At 40.8% G+C, this 18,912-nt stretch overlaps 1 protein-coding gene across 1 annotated transcript in view; it reads left to right on the top strand.

Annotated features, from left to right (window-relative positions):
- The first annotated feature begins 226 nt into the window (after positions 1 to 226).
- The window catches only part of CCNYL1 (cyclin Y like 1), a 31,319-nt gene continuing 12,633 nt past the window's right edge, over positions 227 to 18,912 (top strand). Inside the window, exons 1-6 of the mRNA XM_065069408.1 lie at positions 227 to 692; positions 12,352 to 12,426; positions 14,281 to 14,315; positions 15,998 to 16,098; positions 17,162 to 17,197; positions 17,875 to 17,926. Coding sequence (XP_064925480.1) covers positions 464 to 692; positions 12,352 to 12,426; positions 14,281 to 14,315; positions 15,998 to 16,098; positions 17,162 to 17,197; positions 17,875 to 17,926 — 528 coding nt within the window. The 5' untranslated portion in view covers positions 227 to 463. The remainder of the gene's footprint in view (positions 693 to 12,351; positions 12,427 to 14,280; positions 14,316 to 15,997; positions 16,099 to 17,161; positions 17,198 to 17,874; positions 17,927 to 18,912) is intronic.

Genomic DNA, 18,912 nt, shown 5'->3' with positions numbered 1-18,912 from the left:
CCCCGCCCGGGGGGGCGGGGCCGAAGGGGCGGTGGCCGGAGCTGCGTGTGCGCGTGGGGAGCGACGGGGGGGCGGGCCAGGAAGGGGCGGGGCGCCGGCGGCGTGACGAACCCCGCGCCCATTGGCGGAGCGGCGTCACGCGGCGCCCCGGCGGGAGGTGATTGGGTGGGAGCGAGGCGGGGCTGGGCCTCCCCCTCCCCCCCCCGCACCCCCCGGCCCGGGGGACGGTGGCCGCTCGCGCGAGGTCCGTTGGTCGCCGCGCGCAGGAGGCGGGGGGCTCGCGCGCCGTTGGGGCGGAGGCGGCGGTGATGATGATGTGATGCGGCGGTGATGCGGCGCTGAGGCCCGGCCCGCCGCCCCCCTCCCTCCCTCCGCCCGGCGCCTCGGCTCCCCCTCCGCCCCCTCCCCCGCCCCAGCCCGGGAGCCGCGTCGCCGGGGGCCCGGCGGGGGAGCTCCGAGCTCCATGGGCAACACCGTCACCTGCTGCGTATCCCCGGACGCCAGCCCCAAGCTCAGCCGGGCCCGCGGCGGCGGGGCAGCGCCGGGGCCCGATCGCTGGACGGACGCGTACCAGGCGGCGGCGGCGGGCGGCGGCGGCGGCTCGGGATCGGCGGAGGCCGAGTCGGGGGACTCGGATCCCGGCGGCGGCGGCCCGCACCTCCAGCACATCAGCGACCGGGAGTTCCCGGATGGTGAGCGGGGCCTCGGCGGGGAGCGGCGGGGCCGCGTTCCCGCCCCGCCGCGGGTGGGTGCTCGGGCAGCCCGGGGCGCGGCGAGTCCCCGGCCGCGCTGCGCCCCCTGTGTCCCGGCGGCGGGGGCAGCGTGCGGGCCGTGCTGGGGCTGGACCCGGCCGCGCCCCAAGCAAAGTTCCGTGCGGCTGTCAGCGCTCTGACAGCTCCTGCGGGCTGGGGCCGCGGGCGGGGAGCGCTTCCCCAAGGAAAAGCCACCGCAGCCGGTGAACAAGTAGCCCGGCCAAGGGCGGAGGAGCGGCCGGTCCCCCCTTCTCCTCCCTGGCTGCCCCGTGGAGGGAGGGGTCAGGGAACCCAAAAGCATCGTGGCGGAGCCCCCGGGTGCGCCCGTTGGGGCTGATCGCTTCTCCTTAACTATGGAGTCGTGACTCAGTCGTAATGTTCAGGCAGTTTTCAAAAGCTGCTGCGTTGCCAGTCTCTATTGAACAGGAGGAAGGAAGAGGGTGTGTGGGGAATAAGGGAATTAAGAGTCACAAAGATTGTGTGCATATGACATCATTGTGGCTGGACGTGGGTAATTTGTAATGTAGCTATGCAGAGCGCTCGGTTATAGCTGTGGGCTCGTCACACCGAGGTTCCTTGCCATGTAGCTCTCAGTGTTCCCGATTTGCCTTCCTTGAGCTCCCAGGAAATATGTGTTTGCTGTTCAGATTCCTTGCAGTTGTACCTGGAGCCCTGGTGTCAGGCAGATTTGCTCTGTGATGCATCTGCTTTTCAGACATGCCCAGGAAGCGCTCGCAGGTTGGTGCTGCAGTGAGTTACCGAGACAACACGTAACAGGTTGGGGTGCTCCTGTCTGTGTTCACATGACGCCATAAGCACACAGCACAGTGTATCAGCTTATGATATTCAAAACTTAGTTTAATTAACGAGCGTCTTGCTATCCCTTTTCATAATTATGACCACAACTATATGAAATATATTCAGTTGAAAAAGGGTAGCCTGTTTGATGTTTTAATGTACAATGCATGCAGTAACAATGATCACTGGCCCTCCACGCTTGTCAGACTTGGGAAAAAAAAATATGTCTATCAGAGAGCAACTGGCTGCAGAAGAGTGTGAAGAAACCTTCAGAAATGGAATTATTAAACTTGTGTGGTTCTGCACAGCACCATATGGTGCAGCTGTTACAGAAGTGAGATGGAACAGTCAGCCTCTTGGATGTCCATTGAGACAGCTGTGCAGCGTAGCAGTAGGAGAAATTATATTTGCCATCTAGGAGAAATAAAGCTTTATTTTTGCAAGATGGTATTACAGAAATTTCTCAACTCTCCCATACTTGTTAAGAGAGGAGGAGCTAAACTCTATAAAGATTCCAGTAAGCTGAACAAAAATGCCTAAGCTGAATAAATCTGCTCAGGAATAAGAGTTGTATTTGTTTGAATCTTTAATATGTGATCATGGTAGCAGTGCTAAGTAGCAGGGCTTAATTGTGAATTCTTCCAGATGTCAGAACTGGCCTTGAAGTAGGGAAGTGCTTAATTTTTTTGAATTTGCAGACGTGAATTAAAGTGTATAGTCCAAGAACAAGATAGTAGCTGTCTGTCACAAATTTTACTTTTGTGGCTATGGAAACCTTAGGCTTGAGACAGGAGGTAATCCTAAAATTAGAACTGCATAACTAGTATATGTTTTAGATGGTTTTAGAGATCAATTTTACAGTGGCGTGTGGTTCACTGTTGCATGGCCTCAGAAGCAGATCTGCTACAAATGATAGATGGTATTTGTGTACTAGTTTTCTGATTGATATAAATGCTTTGGGCTCCAAAAAAACCCACCAAAGTTTGATATCCTTATGAAAGTGCAAATCTGGATGGACAGTATTAGAAGGAAAACTTCTCGTGTTGAATGTTATAAAGTACTACCTGGGTAGGATTGAAGCAGCTAACTTCAAAATGTAAAGCATTGTTTTTTTTGAAGTCTGAAATCAAGTGTTATGAATCGGATGTTATGATGACATTTTAAGTGATGCTGCTATCTGGTTCATTTAAGAACTTATATGAAAATAATAAATCTGTAAACGCAGCACTTGCATATACCAGATAGCTACGCTTATCCCTCTTAACTCTGGGATAGAAAAGCTGTCAGCATATCCAAACTGTGCAAGAAGCCTGCGTGTCTCTGTGCTGTTGACTACTATATAGCATTAGTTTGTTGCCATAGTGGTAAGTAGTCCAGCAGTTTTATTTGAGGGATAAATATTACTTCTATAATTTATGAATGCATAGTGTCGTGGCTTAGCCAAGATGACAGTTTTGCTTGTAACACAAAGCTGAGAACTTACGAACTGTCTTTTCTTGAATGCTTTGGTGGAGGGAAAAGAGAGAAAGCTGCAGGGAAAAAAAGTCATGATCATCTTGGCTATTTTTGTTCCATGCTGCTCAGTTCTAGGAGTTTCTAAGAACACAGCTAAATATATCAGAAAGCTAGCATCCAAATGTGATGCTTCATTCCTTAAGTTGTTTGTTGTTCTTAAGTCTGTCTAAATACATTTGCACTTGTTTTTCTAAAATTGAATGTTTTGGGGGTATCAGGAATGCAAAAGTTACCAACTGAGCTTTGGACTTTTTGTTTTGTTTTGTATTGTATTGTTTTGTCTTGCTTTTTTGTAGCAAGTGGAATGTGGTCCTTGCCGGTCTGTGCTCTTAAATGAGGATTATTCTGTAGCTCTCCAGCACACTAGTTGACAAGCACTGCTTTCCAGTCTTGCATTGTCTGTGTCATATCAGAATTAAACAAAAAAAACAAAAAACTCACTTTCTTAAAATGGGGAGGTTATGAAGTGGTATTTATATAAGAGAAAAAAGGAGTGGTAAGTGAGAAGAAGATAAAACCCACTGTGAAAGTGTAATGTTTCAACGAAAGTTCAAATGGGAAAGGGCTGTTAGATCCACTGCTATGAGAGAACTTAAAGGATGACTTTAAGATTTGCTGGTTCCCAGGATCCTGAGCCATAACCTATTCACACTTCTTTAGAATGAGAAATAAGCCTTCCTTAAGTAAATGGGAATAAACGTAACTTTGATAGTTTCTTCCAGATGGGTTCATGCCTACTATTAATGTTAGCTATCAAAAATTAAAGTGAACCTAAAGATGCTAGTTGACTGCTCAGCAGAGCATTATGTGTTTCTTCTTCCAGCACGCAAGCAACGGTCCGAAGCAGTTTGAATTGACCAAAAAGGCTTTCTTATCTAGTTTTAGAAACAGCAGCTCTTTGATCTTAACATGCTGTTTGGGCTGTGCTGACTGCCGGTTCTGGAGTGTGTGTGGTTTGTTTGGGTGCTGTGTTTGTTTTGGTTTTTTCTTCTGTGGGTTGTTCCCCCCAACTCCTCCCAAATGAGTGTCTGCTAATCTTTATTTTGGGCTTCTTTTTTCCTGTGATTTTTTTTTTTCTGGTTATTTGGGGGAGAACTTATTATGGCTGGCACTTTTTTGCCAGATCTCTGTTTTTAAGCATAGATCTAATTTTTCATAAATTCTATGGTCCTTGGATAAAACTAGAACAAGACCTTGCTTGGCAGACTTTTCTCACTTGTACTTGAAAACATTATGTCCCTCCACCTCTGCTGTTTACTGAGTTCAGCAGCTTTGAGCAGGAGTTTGCCTGGCTTGCATGAACCAAGGGCAGATTCTAGACCTGCTAAACTAACTGGTGGGGCAAAAATGAGCTGGTACCTTCGCCTGGAGAGCTGGGGGGGTGGAGAATGATGAGGGAAAAGACAATCGGGCATGAGAGGGAACAGCAAGTGGGATCAGGAGGGGTGCTGAGTGGGATGCAGTCGTCATGCAGATGTTAGGAAAAAAACAGAAGGGGATTTTGAAGAGGAGAGTTCATAGAGAAAGAAGTCAGATTAACCTAAACAGGCTCAGACAGACTAGTGCCTACAATAACTCTTCAAGTACCTCTGAGGCTACTTTTTTCAACAGCCCCCGGCTCTCTGGAGGCTGAAAGGAGCAAGCGTCACGTTACCTACATGCCGCAGTTATTAAACAGTGTTGGAGTCGAACAGGTACTTGAATATGTTGATTGTCTGTGATCTGATTTCACCAGCAGCTTGTCTATAAAGTTTCTTGCAGAAGGTCTAAATACTGTTCATTTGTTCCTCTCTTATATAATGTCAGCTTACTTCAAGCATGTGGGTGGAGGGTTTTTTTTTCTTTTTTTTTTTTTTTTAATCCTGGCAAAAATGTTAGTAAGTTAAATTTAAAAATAAGATGAACACTCTGATGCAAGGAGTTAGCTTTTTGATGCCAGCAGCTTTCAGCACAGGAAAGGCTTAACCATCTCATGTTGTTTTTGTTACCCCTGTATTTGAAGATCTGTAGCTAAATAAGCTGACAAATGCTGTTACCTAGTTAGACAGATGTGAAGTTGGAGGTGAAAACCAACTGATGCTCTGGTCCATTTGCTGGTGTTCCCTCTCCTTTTTCCTTGTATTCACCGAGTTTTTCATGTAACTTGTGCTCACTCTTCTCTCCTAAAAACTCTCAATATCTCTTTCCTATAACTGACTAGGATTTCATTAACTACATAGGTATTGGTAGCCATTACAAAGAGCATGTCATCTTGACAGATGTAAAAGAATTGACTCTCTACAAGCCTGAAACACTTTCCGTGTTGTTGGCTTGAGGTACCTAATGCCATAGCCTTTACAAAGTGATCTGTAAAGTCCCTGTGGTGGAGTTGATAAGTCGTTCAGAAGCAATGATGAAATTGATCTACAAATTTGGGAATTTTTAATAAGAGAAATCATCACCATAGTATAGTATTGGTATTTCTAATGCTTTGGTACTGCTAGGCAATCTTCTATCCTTTTCTCATATCATTAAATCATGGAGACTTCTGCCGTGAGCAAGTTTATGTAAGCCTTAGGTTTTAATAGTTGATATGGAACATATATACATTAAGATCATATGGAAGGAAACTGGTTTGTTTGTTTTGGTGAGTGTATTTCTTCAGGCTTCCAATATAACGGTTATTTTAACCAAGACATCTTCATAAAATGGAAAATATTGAAAGGAAATTGATGAACAGTTTGGTGAAGCTTATGGAATTAAGGAAACTGAATTAATTCATGTAACTTATCTGTAGTATCCTTTCCTCTTCTGTCTTTCTTTAGGAGCCTTGTTCTTTTCCCTCCTACCTGTCAAGGTAGATGTTTCAGAGCAACAGAAGTTTTGTCTCTAGAAGTGTCTGTTCTCTCAAGTGTGATTGGTGTGGTGAGGTCATACTGAAAAGCTGACTAGCAGGGTAATGAATTCTTGCACGAGCCAACAAAACACAAAAACCTGCTCCTCCCAACTTAGCATTACACATTAAGTGAAGGTTTCTAACAGTGTTTCGTCCACATAGAGGAAGAATTGACTCTGGGAGGCAGGATGAGAATGCTACCAAACATTAAGAACCCAGAACTTGGATCTGTAGAACCTTGCCAACAAGCTAATCTGGAGATTTCTAAATTTATTTGTGTGTTTTTTTGTTTTTTTTTTTTTTTTTATTACAGCTAGAGTTTGAATGTGCTTTTTTATTTCATTGACTATGAAAATAATTATTTCAGAAGAAAACTCTAAATGTTTCCACTTGAAGAGACAAACGAAAATGCAACCGGCTTAAAAAGCTCAATGCTGTTTATTTAGATGTGTAGTAAAGCCAGGTGTATAAAGCTGAAGATCATACTCTCAGTGACAACCAGGTAGCACTCTGCAGTGTTTGATGGGCTGTGTGTATAGCACAGCTTCGCTTCTGTTTGGCGTTCTTGAGTCACTGCAGTAATCAAACATAGTTGTTGGGTTTTTTCCAGTGTGAAAAGTAGCACTGGCTTGTCATCAAACATGTCAGTCAGACTCAGTAAACTCTTGAATGCCAGTTTATTTCAAAGGCAGAAAAACAGCTTTTCTGTAGAACTGTTGGACATGTTGTATTATGCAGATAGTTATTTTACTTTTACAGACCAAACTGCAGGTAAGCTGAGAATCCACAAAGCCTCTGTGAGGAGTGACTGTTTGAGCTTGTGCTTAAAATGGCACAAAACTTGATGAACCTGCTAACTTTCATAAAAGCCCAGACTTTATATGAAGTTTACAGTAATACGAGCAAGTGGAAGAGGAGAAAAAACATCTGCCATTCCCATCAGGTGGCATATGGCACCTAACACACAGTACACTGCATCTTATTTGGGTTGCCTGCGGACACTAGATGAGACTGAAATTTCTGCTGCTCACCTGTCTGTCCTTTGGAACCACATCTTGTGAGACGTAAGGCTGTGAAGAGTTGTTATGGGGAAAGCTTCCCTTACACTGGCAGTAATCAGCATGGATCTAGGAGTATAAAATTTGGTCGATCTTTAATGTGTACCATTATAAATCTTTATTTTAGCTTATAAAAAAATCAGAGCTGCGGATTTCTGCTTTAGCTTCTCCTGGTAGTGAATTGTTTTAAGTTTAAAGGCACATGTGGGGAATAAAAACTGGACAACATAGGACAAATTCTTTCTCCTTGACTTTTTAAATGGTCCTATGTTAGATGCAGTACAGAAACACATCTCTAACAAAATCTTAGTTACTTTTAAGGTTTAGCTTGTGACCTGCTGTTTTCCTTCTAGTTCCAACATAAAATCCTAGGGACATGTCGTTTTCCTTCCTATTAGCCTTCAGTGTAGAATTCAGGGCACTCCTGAGATCCTGCTGTTCTGCTCAAATAGAACGTGTAGAAGTGATTCTAACCCCAGCAGGCACGTTGTGAAACACAGTATTGTGTATGGTGGAGCAGATCTCTCCATTGCGTTTCCCCAGCTTGGGCTGTGGAGCAAGTGCAAGAGGATCATACTGGGACTTGCTGGGGACCCTTCTGCAGTTTAAGAAGTGCAAGAACACTAACACTGTATTGATTTTTTAAAAAACCACAGAAATGAATAGATGACTTGAACCATGGCTAGCCCACGGTATTTAATAACTGGTCTGCAATTCTGCTTTCTAAGTTCTTCTGTTTTTAGTAGCAAATGTTTGCTGTGTCAGTTTCCTGTTGAACCAGCTCAACTTAGGATTGTGGTGTAAAAGAGCAAATAATTCATTCTTAAGTAAGAGGGCTTGTATATTGAACTAATTTCTGCAGCCTTCTAAAACATTAGAGTTCTACTTAAATATGTGCTGGGTATCGGTAATAATATTGCTGTTCTTGTAGTAGTGCTGTAATGAACAACTGACAGATTTTAAATGGCTTTGCACCATCCTTCTGTGTGTATTGTGTAAAGTCGTGATCTTTAGAATAATAATTGAACAGTGCGGGTGGTCAGACACCGCACAGGTTGCCCAGAGAGGCTGTGAAGTGTCTGTGTGTGGAGCTATGCAAACCCGGACTGACACAGTCCTGGGATGGTCTGGACGCATCACTTAGGTGATCTCAGGAGGTCTCTTCAGCTCAACAGTTCTGCCTTTTTGTGAACACAGCCAACTGTGGGGGCTGGTTTTAGTTCTTTTCCTTCTCAAATAAAGAGAAATAAACTCCTCTGGGGAGTTAGGAGTGTTTTTAAGGGACCTATGCATATGCAAGTGTTGGCTGAGATTGTTTTCACCAAGGTTCTCCCTCAAAATAGAGTTTCTTTCTGAGAACTGGTCGTGTTTGAAAGCATTTTGTTACACAACAGATCCAGTCGTTTATGTATTCAAATTTGCTTATATGAAAACAGAGCAGGTTTTGTATCTTTTGATTCCACCCCATTATGGGAGAGAGGTGTATTTTGTTGAAGATGAATAATGACGAGATCAAAGTGTTTTCATCCTGTCCAGATCTGGGGAAGAAGCCACCCATGGAGCATTTAAAAGGCAGAATAACCTGTGTGTAATGAGGACATGACAGGAGAAGGCAAATGGAAACCAACCTCTGTGTGCTGAGGTCTGTGATGTGTTCGCTGCGGCTGCTGAGGAGTAAAGCAAGCTTGGATTTAGAAACCAGAATCGTAACTTTCATGGACATTTTTGGGAGTAGAAATAGAATAACATAATGTAAAGGACAAATAACTTTCTATGAAGTTATTGGTAGGAACAACAGACTTTCTGAAGTGAGCAAATCTGTTAGTTGAATTTGTTTTAAATTTCAAATCTTTATTGGGAGTGTTAAGTGACTTGCATCTCTCACAGTGTAAGTGAATGAAATATAAGGGAAGCTCAACCATTAATCAAAGCTAGTACCCCATCAAGCAAGGGAAGAAACTCAATTTACAGCAAAGAGATTGTTTTATGATTTAATGCTTTAAATATGTATCAAAAAGTTACTGCTCTTCAGTAACGCAGAGGATGGGGCTAAATCTATTAAAGGAAATGCAATATTTTAGTGTTCTAAAGTAGAGGAACCGTCAAAGGTCTGCTACTTAGTTACATCTGTCAGCTTTATTCATGAGATAATCTATGTAGCACGATGCAGCGTGCAAAATGTGTTCTTAATACTTAGAAATCACCCATGGAGGTGTGTAAAACAGTGGGTAAGTAGCTAGCATTATAAATTCCTAAAACCCACACACGTTCTTGTATGACACATGAATAAAAGTAAAGTCTTGGTGGATTTTGTGTTGAGGAAAGGACAGAAGATCTTTGTCTTAAGTCCCATTATTCCTGGTCATCCTGTAGCATACCGTGCTGCTTTCTTCTTCTGTTAACTTTCTGTGGAGCTGGAGCTTTCTGTCATACATCTCATGTAGCTCCTAATCAAGAGTCACCCTTATTTTCAGGGCTAGGTAGGTTGGTTTTGGACTTGTATGTGCTACCAGGATGAAGTATTAGGAGTTACGCTTGGTTGTGAGTCAAATTGTTTGCAGACAGATCAGTCTCTTCCTCTGGCTTTTCTTGTGCTGTGTTTTCCATTACATTTCACTTCTTCTCATATCCTTATCTGTCTCTTGCCTTCTGCTTCCTTCAGCAGCTGTATTGCTGTTGCTTTTTGGTATTTCATGAGCACCACTGATAATTTAGGAAGAACAAATCATACGACTAATTTTTCCATTGCTTGGAAGACAGCATTGTCTAGAGAGAACAGCACAGAAAGGATGCTTAAAATTCTCAGGCTGCTTACAAGAGGAAAGCTACAGGGATGCAGTCTACTAAATGTATTTTTCCTTGCAGTCTCTTGCAACATAAAAGCAGATGTGTTGTTTCTGGTAATGCCCTGTTATTCTGCTATAAGAAGCACAGCTGCAGTTGGTCTTGATCCCTTCTGGTGGGGTTTTGTACGGGGGGCTGCACAATGGGCCTTGGACTTCATTAGTACCATAACTCTGGTTGTATAATGCATGTTGTGTTTAATTCTTGGAGTCCTTTTAGCCCTAGACCTCATTTCTAACATCTGAGAAGCACAGATATAGCAGAGCACAAGGAGGCAAAAACAATATAAGAAGTGAGCTTTAATAAGTCATATAGTTTCAAAGTAAGTAAAAATTTCAGGGAAGTCAAGATGTTAGGTGTATTTTTTTACTTCATAGCTGACCCTGTTTTCAGCAAGAGGTTGAAGTAGATAGCTGTTGAGGTCCTTTCTAACCTGACTTATCCAGTTATTCTAAAAATTGCTGCTGGACTGTAAATAAATAAATCCTAAGCTGTTTGCTCTGTTTGCATCATAACTTGCTAATAGTAATGTATATTTTAAATCTGTGTATTGCTGTCTTGTTCTACCTGTTGACGATACTTAAGTTATTTGGTAAACTAGCAAAACACTTCAATTTCTGAATTGCTTCTTTCTCAAATCTAAAAAATTGCTTAATGTTTGCCTTTATTAGTGAATTTCTTGGTCTGTGCCAAAGTTTGTGGGTTTGTTTTTGTGTTTGGTTTTGTTTATTTTTAGTAGAGTGCAAGCATTACAAACTAGAGTTGGTCAACGTTGTGGGCAAATTTTAAACAACAGTTATACTATTTTGTTGACGTTGCAAACAGTTGTTAAAATGTGCCAGTATGGCATACTGTTGTGTGCTGGATTTTTTTTTTCAGAAATCAGGTGTGTATTAGTGGTACTTCAGGTATGACCTGTATGGCAAATTCTGTTCTAGGGCTTCTAAACCACGACTTCTTGCATTTTAACTACATGATTAAATTTAGGTGTGTGTTCACTGTGTGCCATGAATGAGCACATTAGGGTGAAAGCAGCAGCACTGTTTTTTGTAAGTTATCTTATAAAAACTGCTTGAGATGGTCTGCTTTCATAGCTGACTCTGGCCTTTGAGACAGAGGGATATTCCTGATTGACCAATCTTTGTGTTCCTAAGTAGAGGTTGCTACCTTCCTTACGCAGCAGAGATTGGAAATGGCAGTGATCGCATCCCAGAGCAGTGTTGGAGCAGTGCTGTTGGACCAAGATCAGTGATGTTGTAAGCCAAGCACTTGGAAAACATCCAGGTCTGGATACCAGTGTTGGGTGCCAGTGGGAGTCTGGAATGAGAACTCTTGGGGACACACGTACTTTTGCAGTTACGTTCACTCGCTGACATGTGAGGCTGTGGCTGTGCTACGGGTTAGGTGCAGTAGCACAAAACATTCACATAATTAAGACTTCCAGCACCCAGACAGTTTGTGCATACATTGGCTACTATTTAACCCGAGTTCTGTTAGTTGGGTGCATAAAAACCTCCTTAAGATTTTTTTTTTTCATTAAAAGTTGATGGTGATTATTAGCTTTGTTTTTTAAGGGTGTGGCAACTGCATTGGCATTCAGCCTTAAAACACCAACGTGCAAGTTTGTGAGCTTGCATGGTTAGCATGGTGTAAGTAGCACACAGGAAGATCAGGATGACAAATGTCAATGGATGCGAACATGCTCTTTCCAGGTCATACAGGATCACGGTACTGGGTTATTCTGTTCATACGTTCATGTAAGTCACTGTGTCTGTAGCATGACTTCCTCAGAACAGCTGTTTCTAATGCAGCTCAACATTTCATCATGATGTTTATAGTTTCACCAACAAACTTTTTAGTGCTCTCTCCCATCTTAATCTAAGGGAGTAATATGTCCTCATCTGATGTGATCACTCATTCATTGTGGCAAAGGATTAAAGCAAACATTTTGTTCTTCAGTAAATATATGTTAGCTGTATAGGGTTCTACTGGAAATTCCAAAAGAACAGAATAGTGTAAGATCCACGTTTTGATATTTATCAGCACTGTAAAACTTATGAGGTTCTTTTCTAAGACCGCTGAGATTGTTTCCTGCAGCATCGGGTACCTAAAACAAAGAGTAAAAGATCAGCAGTGTGGTCTCCAGAATGTGAAGGCTCCACATCCAGCTACCCTACTGTAACATCCTAACTGACGTTAGGAGATGTATGTGTGTATGTTGATTTCTGAGATCTCCCTTTCCAGACTGTTTTGATGGAAACCAGAAGCTACTTCAGAGTTTCATGGCAGTAGGAATAAGTCCACAGGCTTTTGTTTCGAAAGGGAAGATGTCAGATTTTTATTTATCTTGGCTAAAGTAAGGTTTTGCTTTAGAGAGACAGCCTATTCTATGTGTTTTTAATCTTGTGTCCATCACTGTGCTCAAGCATTTTAAGGTTGGGTGGGAATTGTTGCAGTAATAATATTCTTCTTTTAAATGTCTCTCCTTTTTTTGTCCTTTCTGTTTCAGATTTAGCCTTGGAATCTAATCCATCTGATCATCCCAGAGCAAGCACAATTTTCCTGAGCAAGTCTCAAACAGATGGTAAGCTTTTTCCAATTAAAAAAAAAAAGAGGTGGGAGAAAACTTGTAAAAAGACTGCCTGTTTTAAATATACAGCTCAAGGACACTTAATTACATTAATTGTTTCAAAACATAGGATTAATAATTCACGTGTTTACACAGAAATGTGTTTGTAGTCTATTTTACTTAACACTTAAAATCACGTGTTCTTCTAAATGCTTAAATATCAGGAGATTTCAGAGTCTGGATCCTAGTGGTCTGAAGGAGCAAGGCTTTCCTCACTAGTGTCATTCAAGCTTCAAGCAATGATGGATTTTTATGACCCAGGACAGTTTTCTATAAGGAATAACAAGCCCAAGCCATCAGTCTATATCAGTTGCTTTTGAATATGTTGGTTTCAACTGTTTGAATAGTTTTAGTAGCATAATTATTCTTGAATCATGGTTTTAATTACATGCATGTATTGTGATTTTCAGTTTCTTTGCAAATCTCTTGTTTACTTAATGAAGTTAGTTTTGAACAACTACTATAGCTTGAGCATTCCAAGTGCTGTTAAAAAGTGGAGGTAGTTCCATATTGCACAAAGAATTCTCACAATAGTACATTTTGAAGTTGCAAGTAAGAAGGAGCTGAAGATATTATTTTTAAAATGCTTCTGTTCCTCTTGTAGTTGGTTCTTGTTTGAAGAGGTGTGTTTTCTAATACCCATTTCACTTGAGGCTGGATGTGTTGATGGAAAGCTGCAGCGTGTCTTCTACCTGGGCGTAGCTTTGCCACAGAAAAGCAGAATTATTTTGACGTGTTTTTCACTTGCAAACCTGCTATTCAGAGTTTTATGGCAAGTAGTAAACCAGTTTTATCAACAGCAGTTGGTCTGCTAGGTGACATGATAACTGTTAAACTATCCTCTGAAATTTTTATTAGCTGGGTGAATTGGTTTTTACAGGGTATTTTTATGGACAAGCCAGAAGAATTTATTTTCTGATTTTACTAGATCTTCTTTAGTTAACCTTTCAGAGAAGTAGTATAAATTAATATCTGTAGGTTCTCTCTCACTGAGATGTTATCAGGATTGAGTTTTGATTTATGCAAAAAGACCAAAAAAATGTGGATACTCTCTTCCAATTGTGATTTTTTTAAATATGTAAGAGAATGTGTCCTGCCAACAAGTGGTAATGATCTGAACTCAAAACTTCGGAGGAGTCACCTGGCCAGGCTGGTCACATTTGTGTAGCTTTCCACACGTACGCAGCTCTCAGCTCTCCTTTAACAGCACCGTTTTACTGCTGCTCTTACCGCTGGAAGTTAAACCTTACAGTCTTTTTTAAAAGGCTGACACAGTTAAAAACAATCAAACAACGTTTGCTGTTACATGAAAAATAGGCTTAGCTTGTGCCAGCATCTTCTGCATAGTGAAATACCTTTTAACCTTCTCCTGTCTCACAGGAGGAGAAAACACGTGTACGATGCTGGGCACCTCACTCCCGTGTGTGTCTTGGGCAGGTTCAGTGTGTGAAGGTTTCACTTCTCTTTGCTTAGGGGTTGCTGTTGGATGTTGGACGTTGTTGGAACTACCTGAAGTCATCCCGTTTGTCGTGATGCATCTTTTCCAAGCTGAGACTTTTTTGCTTGCTGCGATGGGTAGAAATAGTTCCTAAATGTACATGTGGATAGCTGGGAGGAGTATGTAGTTTACTAGCTTGATAAAACTGAATATTTTTCCTCAAACTACTTTTCCAGACACATAAAGTCAAATTTGATAGTTTTAATACTCCTGTGCTTCAAAGACTAAGTTAATGGTGTGACTTGATTGAATGTAAATTTGGATTGTATTTTAGAAACTTTACAGTTCACATTCTTTCGTCCTCTTTCTAGTGCGAGAGAAGAGGAAGAGTAACCACATCAATCATGTAAGTAAAACAAATTCTTAGTGTGCTGTAGAGATAATATTAGCATATCAGGACAAATTCAACAAACAACGGTTGCAAGTCTAGGTATATAGTTCTACACACGTTTCAAATCCTCCTTAGCAAAATAAAATGGAATTATCTTTGCCTGTCTTTAAAAAAATAGACCAAGTGGGCACAGTATCAGAGAGCATAGAATGGCTGGTGTCAAAAGAATAGGAATGGATTTTTTGTTGTATCAGTCTTGAGCATTTCAGAACAGTATAGGAGAAAATATAAGTCAAACTGCCTACATTGTTTTTTAAATAGAAATAAAACTCTATTAATTCCTCAGCTGACAAGTCTTAAATGACTTGGTGTTTGTGCATCACTACAGGTCATACTGTAAGAAATGTATACGGCATGAAGGCAATGATGAACAAGTATTATCATCAGCATCATAAATGATAATACATTAGTTTTAAAATATGAAAATATGCTTTAAGCTTCTTCCGCAAATATTAGTGGGTTTTGACACTTCACCTACCAAAAATATACAAGAAAGATGCACTGTCATTAATAACTGGACAAAAATTATTGACTAGTAAAGCAGGAATGGAAGTTATTAACATGAAGCTTAAAACATACTGTCTAGCAGAAGCATCTGCTGATAAGTTACTGGTAAGATAATGACATTTCAAGTCTGTTTTATTTAGTATGATTATGGGGGATGGTTCTTTTTCTTCTTCTTCTTCTTCTTCTTCTTCTTCTTTCAATTACAGTTTCAGCTCTAATCTGCCAGCACCAAAGTGCTTGTTTTTCCTGGCAAACTTCAGCTAGAATGAGAGATATTCTCAGCCAGCCATTGAGTTGTGAAACGTGCCAACATTCTCATATGGAACATTTTCAAGTTTTTAGACAAGGCATTTAAAAAGATTCTGGTAAAAACTAATGAACCTTGAATTGCTTGATCAAACCTCCTCCCGCAATTCTGACATCCTAGCTCCAGTGCAAGGTGTTCTCTAAAAATGCTCTGAGAAGCCTGACTTAGTTTTATACAGGAAGATTTCTTACAGTATAAAATCTACAGGATTAGGATAGATGATGGAACACATCACTCGCTCTAAGTAGTAAAAGGATGGGTGGTAATAGTAATTTTATTTCCAGATTCCAGATGCTAAACAAGAGCTGAGTGAAGTGAGCAATGTCAGGAAGAGGTTTCTTCTTTTCTAAAATTTAACAAGACGAAAACCCAAATGCAAAACTGTCTTTACAGGGAGTGATACTGGATAACCAAAAAATGCAAAGGTATAGGGTATGAAAGAAAGGCGAAGATTATGGAGTCACAGAGAAATGAAGTACACCATAGAGAGGGAAGACTGAGCCCCGAACTGGGAAGAATGGAGTGGAGAACTGAGAAAATTGAAGGACTTGCTGCTTTAGCTGCAGCTCTTTCTGCTGAAAATTGCTTATCTAAAAACATGTTGTATGTTTATGTATGTTACAAAGGATGATTTATAAACATGTCTTCTAGAAAAGGTATCCTCAAGAACTTTATGGCTATGGTTTTAGCTTACCTAGCAGGAGCAGCCATCTCCAAAGACCTCCTCTGCGGTAACTACTTGGGGTATAAAGCCAGTATTTGATGTGGTAAACAAAGCTTACAGAATCTCTCTTCTTTTCTTTTTCTTTTTTTTGCCCCTAAGGTTTCTCCTGGGCAGCTTACGAAAAAATACAGCTCGTGCTCAACAATATTTATAGATGACAGCACCGTCAGCCAGCCCAACCTTAGAAGCACAATAAAGTGGTAAGAGCCATTTGTCACCAACACGGGGCTGAGGAGCATTGCGAGGGTTATTTGGGGTTTTGTGGCGGGCTTGTCTGTTCCCTTGAATGAGAGGAGCACAGCTCTGCTGAATCAGGTTCTCAATCTAGGAAAACTTGAAATGGATTTTGCATGGAATTGCAGGAAGAGTTTGCAGGACTGTTTGCTGCTTGCCAGTGGTATTAGTCTGCCCTCTAGTTGTGGATAACAGTATGTTGATGGCATTGGTTTTATTAATAGTTCTAACCTTTCTTTTTCTTTCTATACTTGTTATTTCAGGCAGGTGAATTTAATAATTATTTTGTCTTCTTGGTTCTCCCATGGAAATGGCTCTTTGACCTGTTGTTCTGGGTGCCACAGAGACAGTTCTTTGTGCGTAGACGATACCAGCTGAGAACTGAGAGTGTTACTGTGCTTGAAGGGAAAGTAACACAAAGTGGCTTCAGGCCCCAAAGGCTTTACTGCTCTTCGTGGAGTTTCTAAATGTTTAAATTGATTTGTTGCTTTCAAATTTGGTTTCAAACAGAGGTATCTAGCATGTCGCTTCTCCTTTTCTAGAGAAAGAACCTGAAGGATAGTGCTTGTGCCATTTCAAAGTGGGGTACAGCTGGTATCTTTATTGTTCTCTTTACAGAGAGAGGTCTTAAATTAGCCAGAGATACAGAGTTGAAACATCAACAGAATCTCTGTGACAGTGTATGTGACATCAGTTAGAACTTTTATTATATTTTAGTTGTGCATAGTCTGCACTTTCAGTAAATATCACCTAATCAGGCAATGAATATGTGTGTTTAAAATGTGCTATAATATTTGTGGCACAAATATCTGTACAATGAATATATAAGAGTAGTTTGGCTGTCAAATCTGATTTGGCCAGTTTCTGTTCAGGCAGGTAAACACCACTAATGAGACACAGAGTGTGTGAGAGGAAACCAATTCATAATGGATTCTGGACACTTGGCCCCAAATAACAGCTTTTGCAGTGGAATAGTGAGCACAGAATGTGCATTGTTAAATGTTTTCTTTTTTTCTTCTTTTTTTTCAGTGTAACATTAGCAATATACTACCATATAAAGAACAGGTGAGTGAACTTTTTTTTTACTGAAATAGGACAACTTTCTTTTTGCGCCAGGGATACGGTCTTGGTCACTTCAGTGACAGCTCCTACAACTTAGAGGAGTTGAAAAATTCAATAGTTTATGCTGTGTCTGTTTCCTCTTTGTACCCCCTTTTGAGCCGATACAGGAGGGTCAGTAATACACCCATCCAATGGCACGTCTTTCACTGAGAATGAAGCATTAAAAAAATCAAAACAGGGAGTGCGGAGAATACACTTAACTCATTATAAATCAGCCTTTGAACTTGGCGTAGCGTTTCCAGAATACAGAGGTACAGATGAGTTCTGATGGGTGAAGGAACACTGTCCCGTGTACAAATAAAAATAACCCTTGCCATTATAGCTAGTTACAGCCTATGCTTCAAAGCTACAGCTGCCTTCTTTGAAATAAATGTTATTAACAAGACAGTCTCACATTTTAAGGGAGAACTGTACTACGCACGATATGAGAACATGGTTAGCTATTCATTGTTTAGCTTCTTAGATATTCAGTTGTAAGATCTCATCATTAGATGCTTTGCAAAAATACAATATAACTTCATACCATATTCTAGGAGAAGCTGAGCTATAAAATATGTCCTTTTATCCTCTTTAATGATTAATATGTTTTTTGTTACTAAAACAAAGATTTTTCTTTGTAGAGATTCTGACAGATCATTGGATATTTTTGATGAAAAATCTCATCCTCTCACAGTAAGTGTAACTTTTTAACTTTTTGATCCTCTGAATGTGTATCAATATACATACCCTGTTTCCCCAAAAATAAGCCCTACCCCAAAAATAAGGCCTAGCATGATTTTTCAGTATTTTTGAGGATGCTCAAAATATAAGCCCTACTCCAAAAATAAGCCCTAGTTACAATTCATAACTAAAGTAAATTTAAATAGTGTCCAGGCAGCTACACATGTAAAAAAAGTACAATTAATTGGCGATAGAATGCAGCAGGACAGACAGACCCTTCACCAAGAAAAACAGACACCTGACAGACAACTGCAGACATGAGAAATTGCAGCCAGTGGTTCTAAAGGAAATAGAGTCACAGGAAATTCACCATGGAATTCAGGGTTTGGAGAGCTATGATGATGCTCCAGAATGTGATGACATGACTATATTTGAGTAAATGTTGATTTTTTTTGTTCAAGAATAAATGTAGATTGTCGTTCATGGAAAAATAAGACATCCGCTGAAAATAAGTCCTAATGCATCTTTTGAAATGAAAAATAATAGAAGACCCTGTCATATTTTTGAGGAAACAGGGTATCTTGTAACACCTTGATTTGTACTGTATAAGTCATAGAAATGTCTTAGCACAGGGTCACAAGCAAAATGTATCTTAAACTATATCTTTATATGTAAAATACAGCACAGACAGTGTCCTCTGGACTTCTGATATCGGGTAGACCATGAACAGAACTCAGTCTTTCTGAATGTTGCAAAATATGTTTGATTTTCTATGCTTTGAATATACATAGAAAGCAAACACATGCTGGTTTTTGCATAGTTTATATCACAACTTTCTTGTCTGACTCTTTTCCCCTCTTTAACACTAATTTTTTCCTATTTATTTAGGAAGACATGGTTAGTAGATATGTGCCTAACCTTTTAAAAGACTGCAAACAGGAGAACATAATACGTGAGGCATCCCACAAAGGAGGAGACAGTGAGTCAGGCTTTTAAAA

This window comes from Columba livia, chromosome 7 (assembly GCF_036013475.1).
Source record: "Columba livia isolate bColLiv1 breed racing homer chromosome 7, bColLiv1.pat.W.v2, whole genome shotgun sequence".
Taxonomy (NCBI): Eukaryota; Metazoa; Chordata; class Aves; order Columbiformes; family Columbidae; genus Columba; species Columba livia.
The sequence above is the reverse complement of the archived record's forward strand: the minus strand, read 5'-3'. Positions and strand labels throughout refer to the sequence as shown.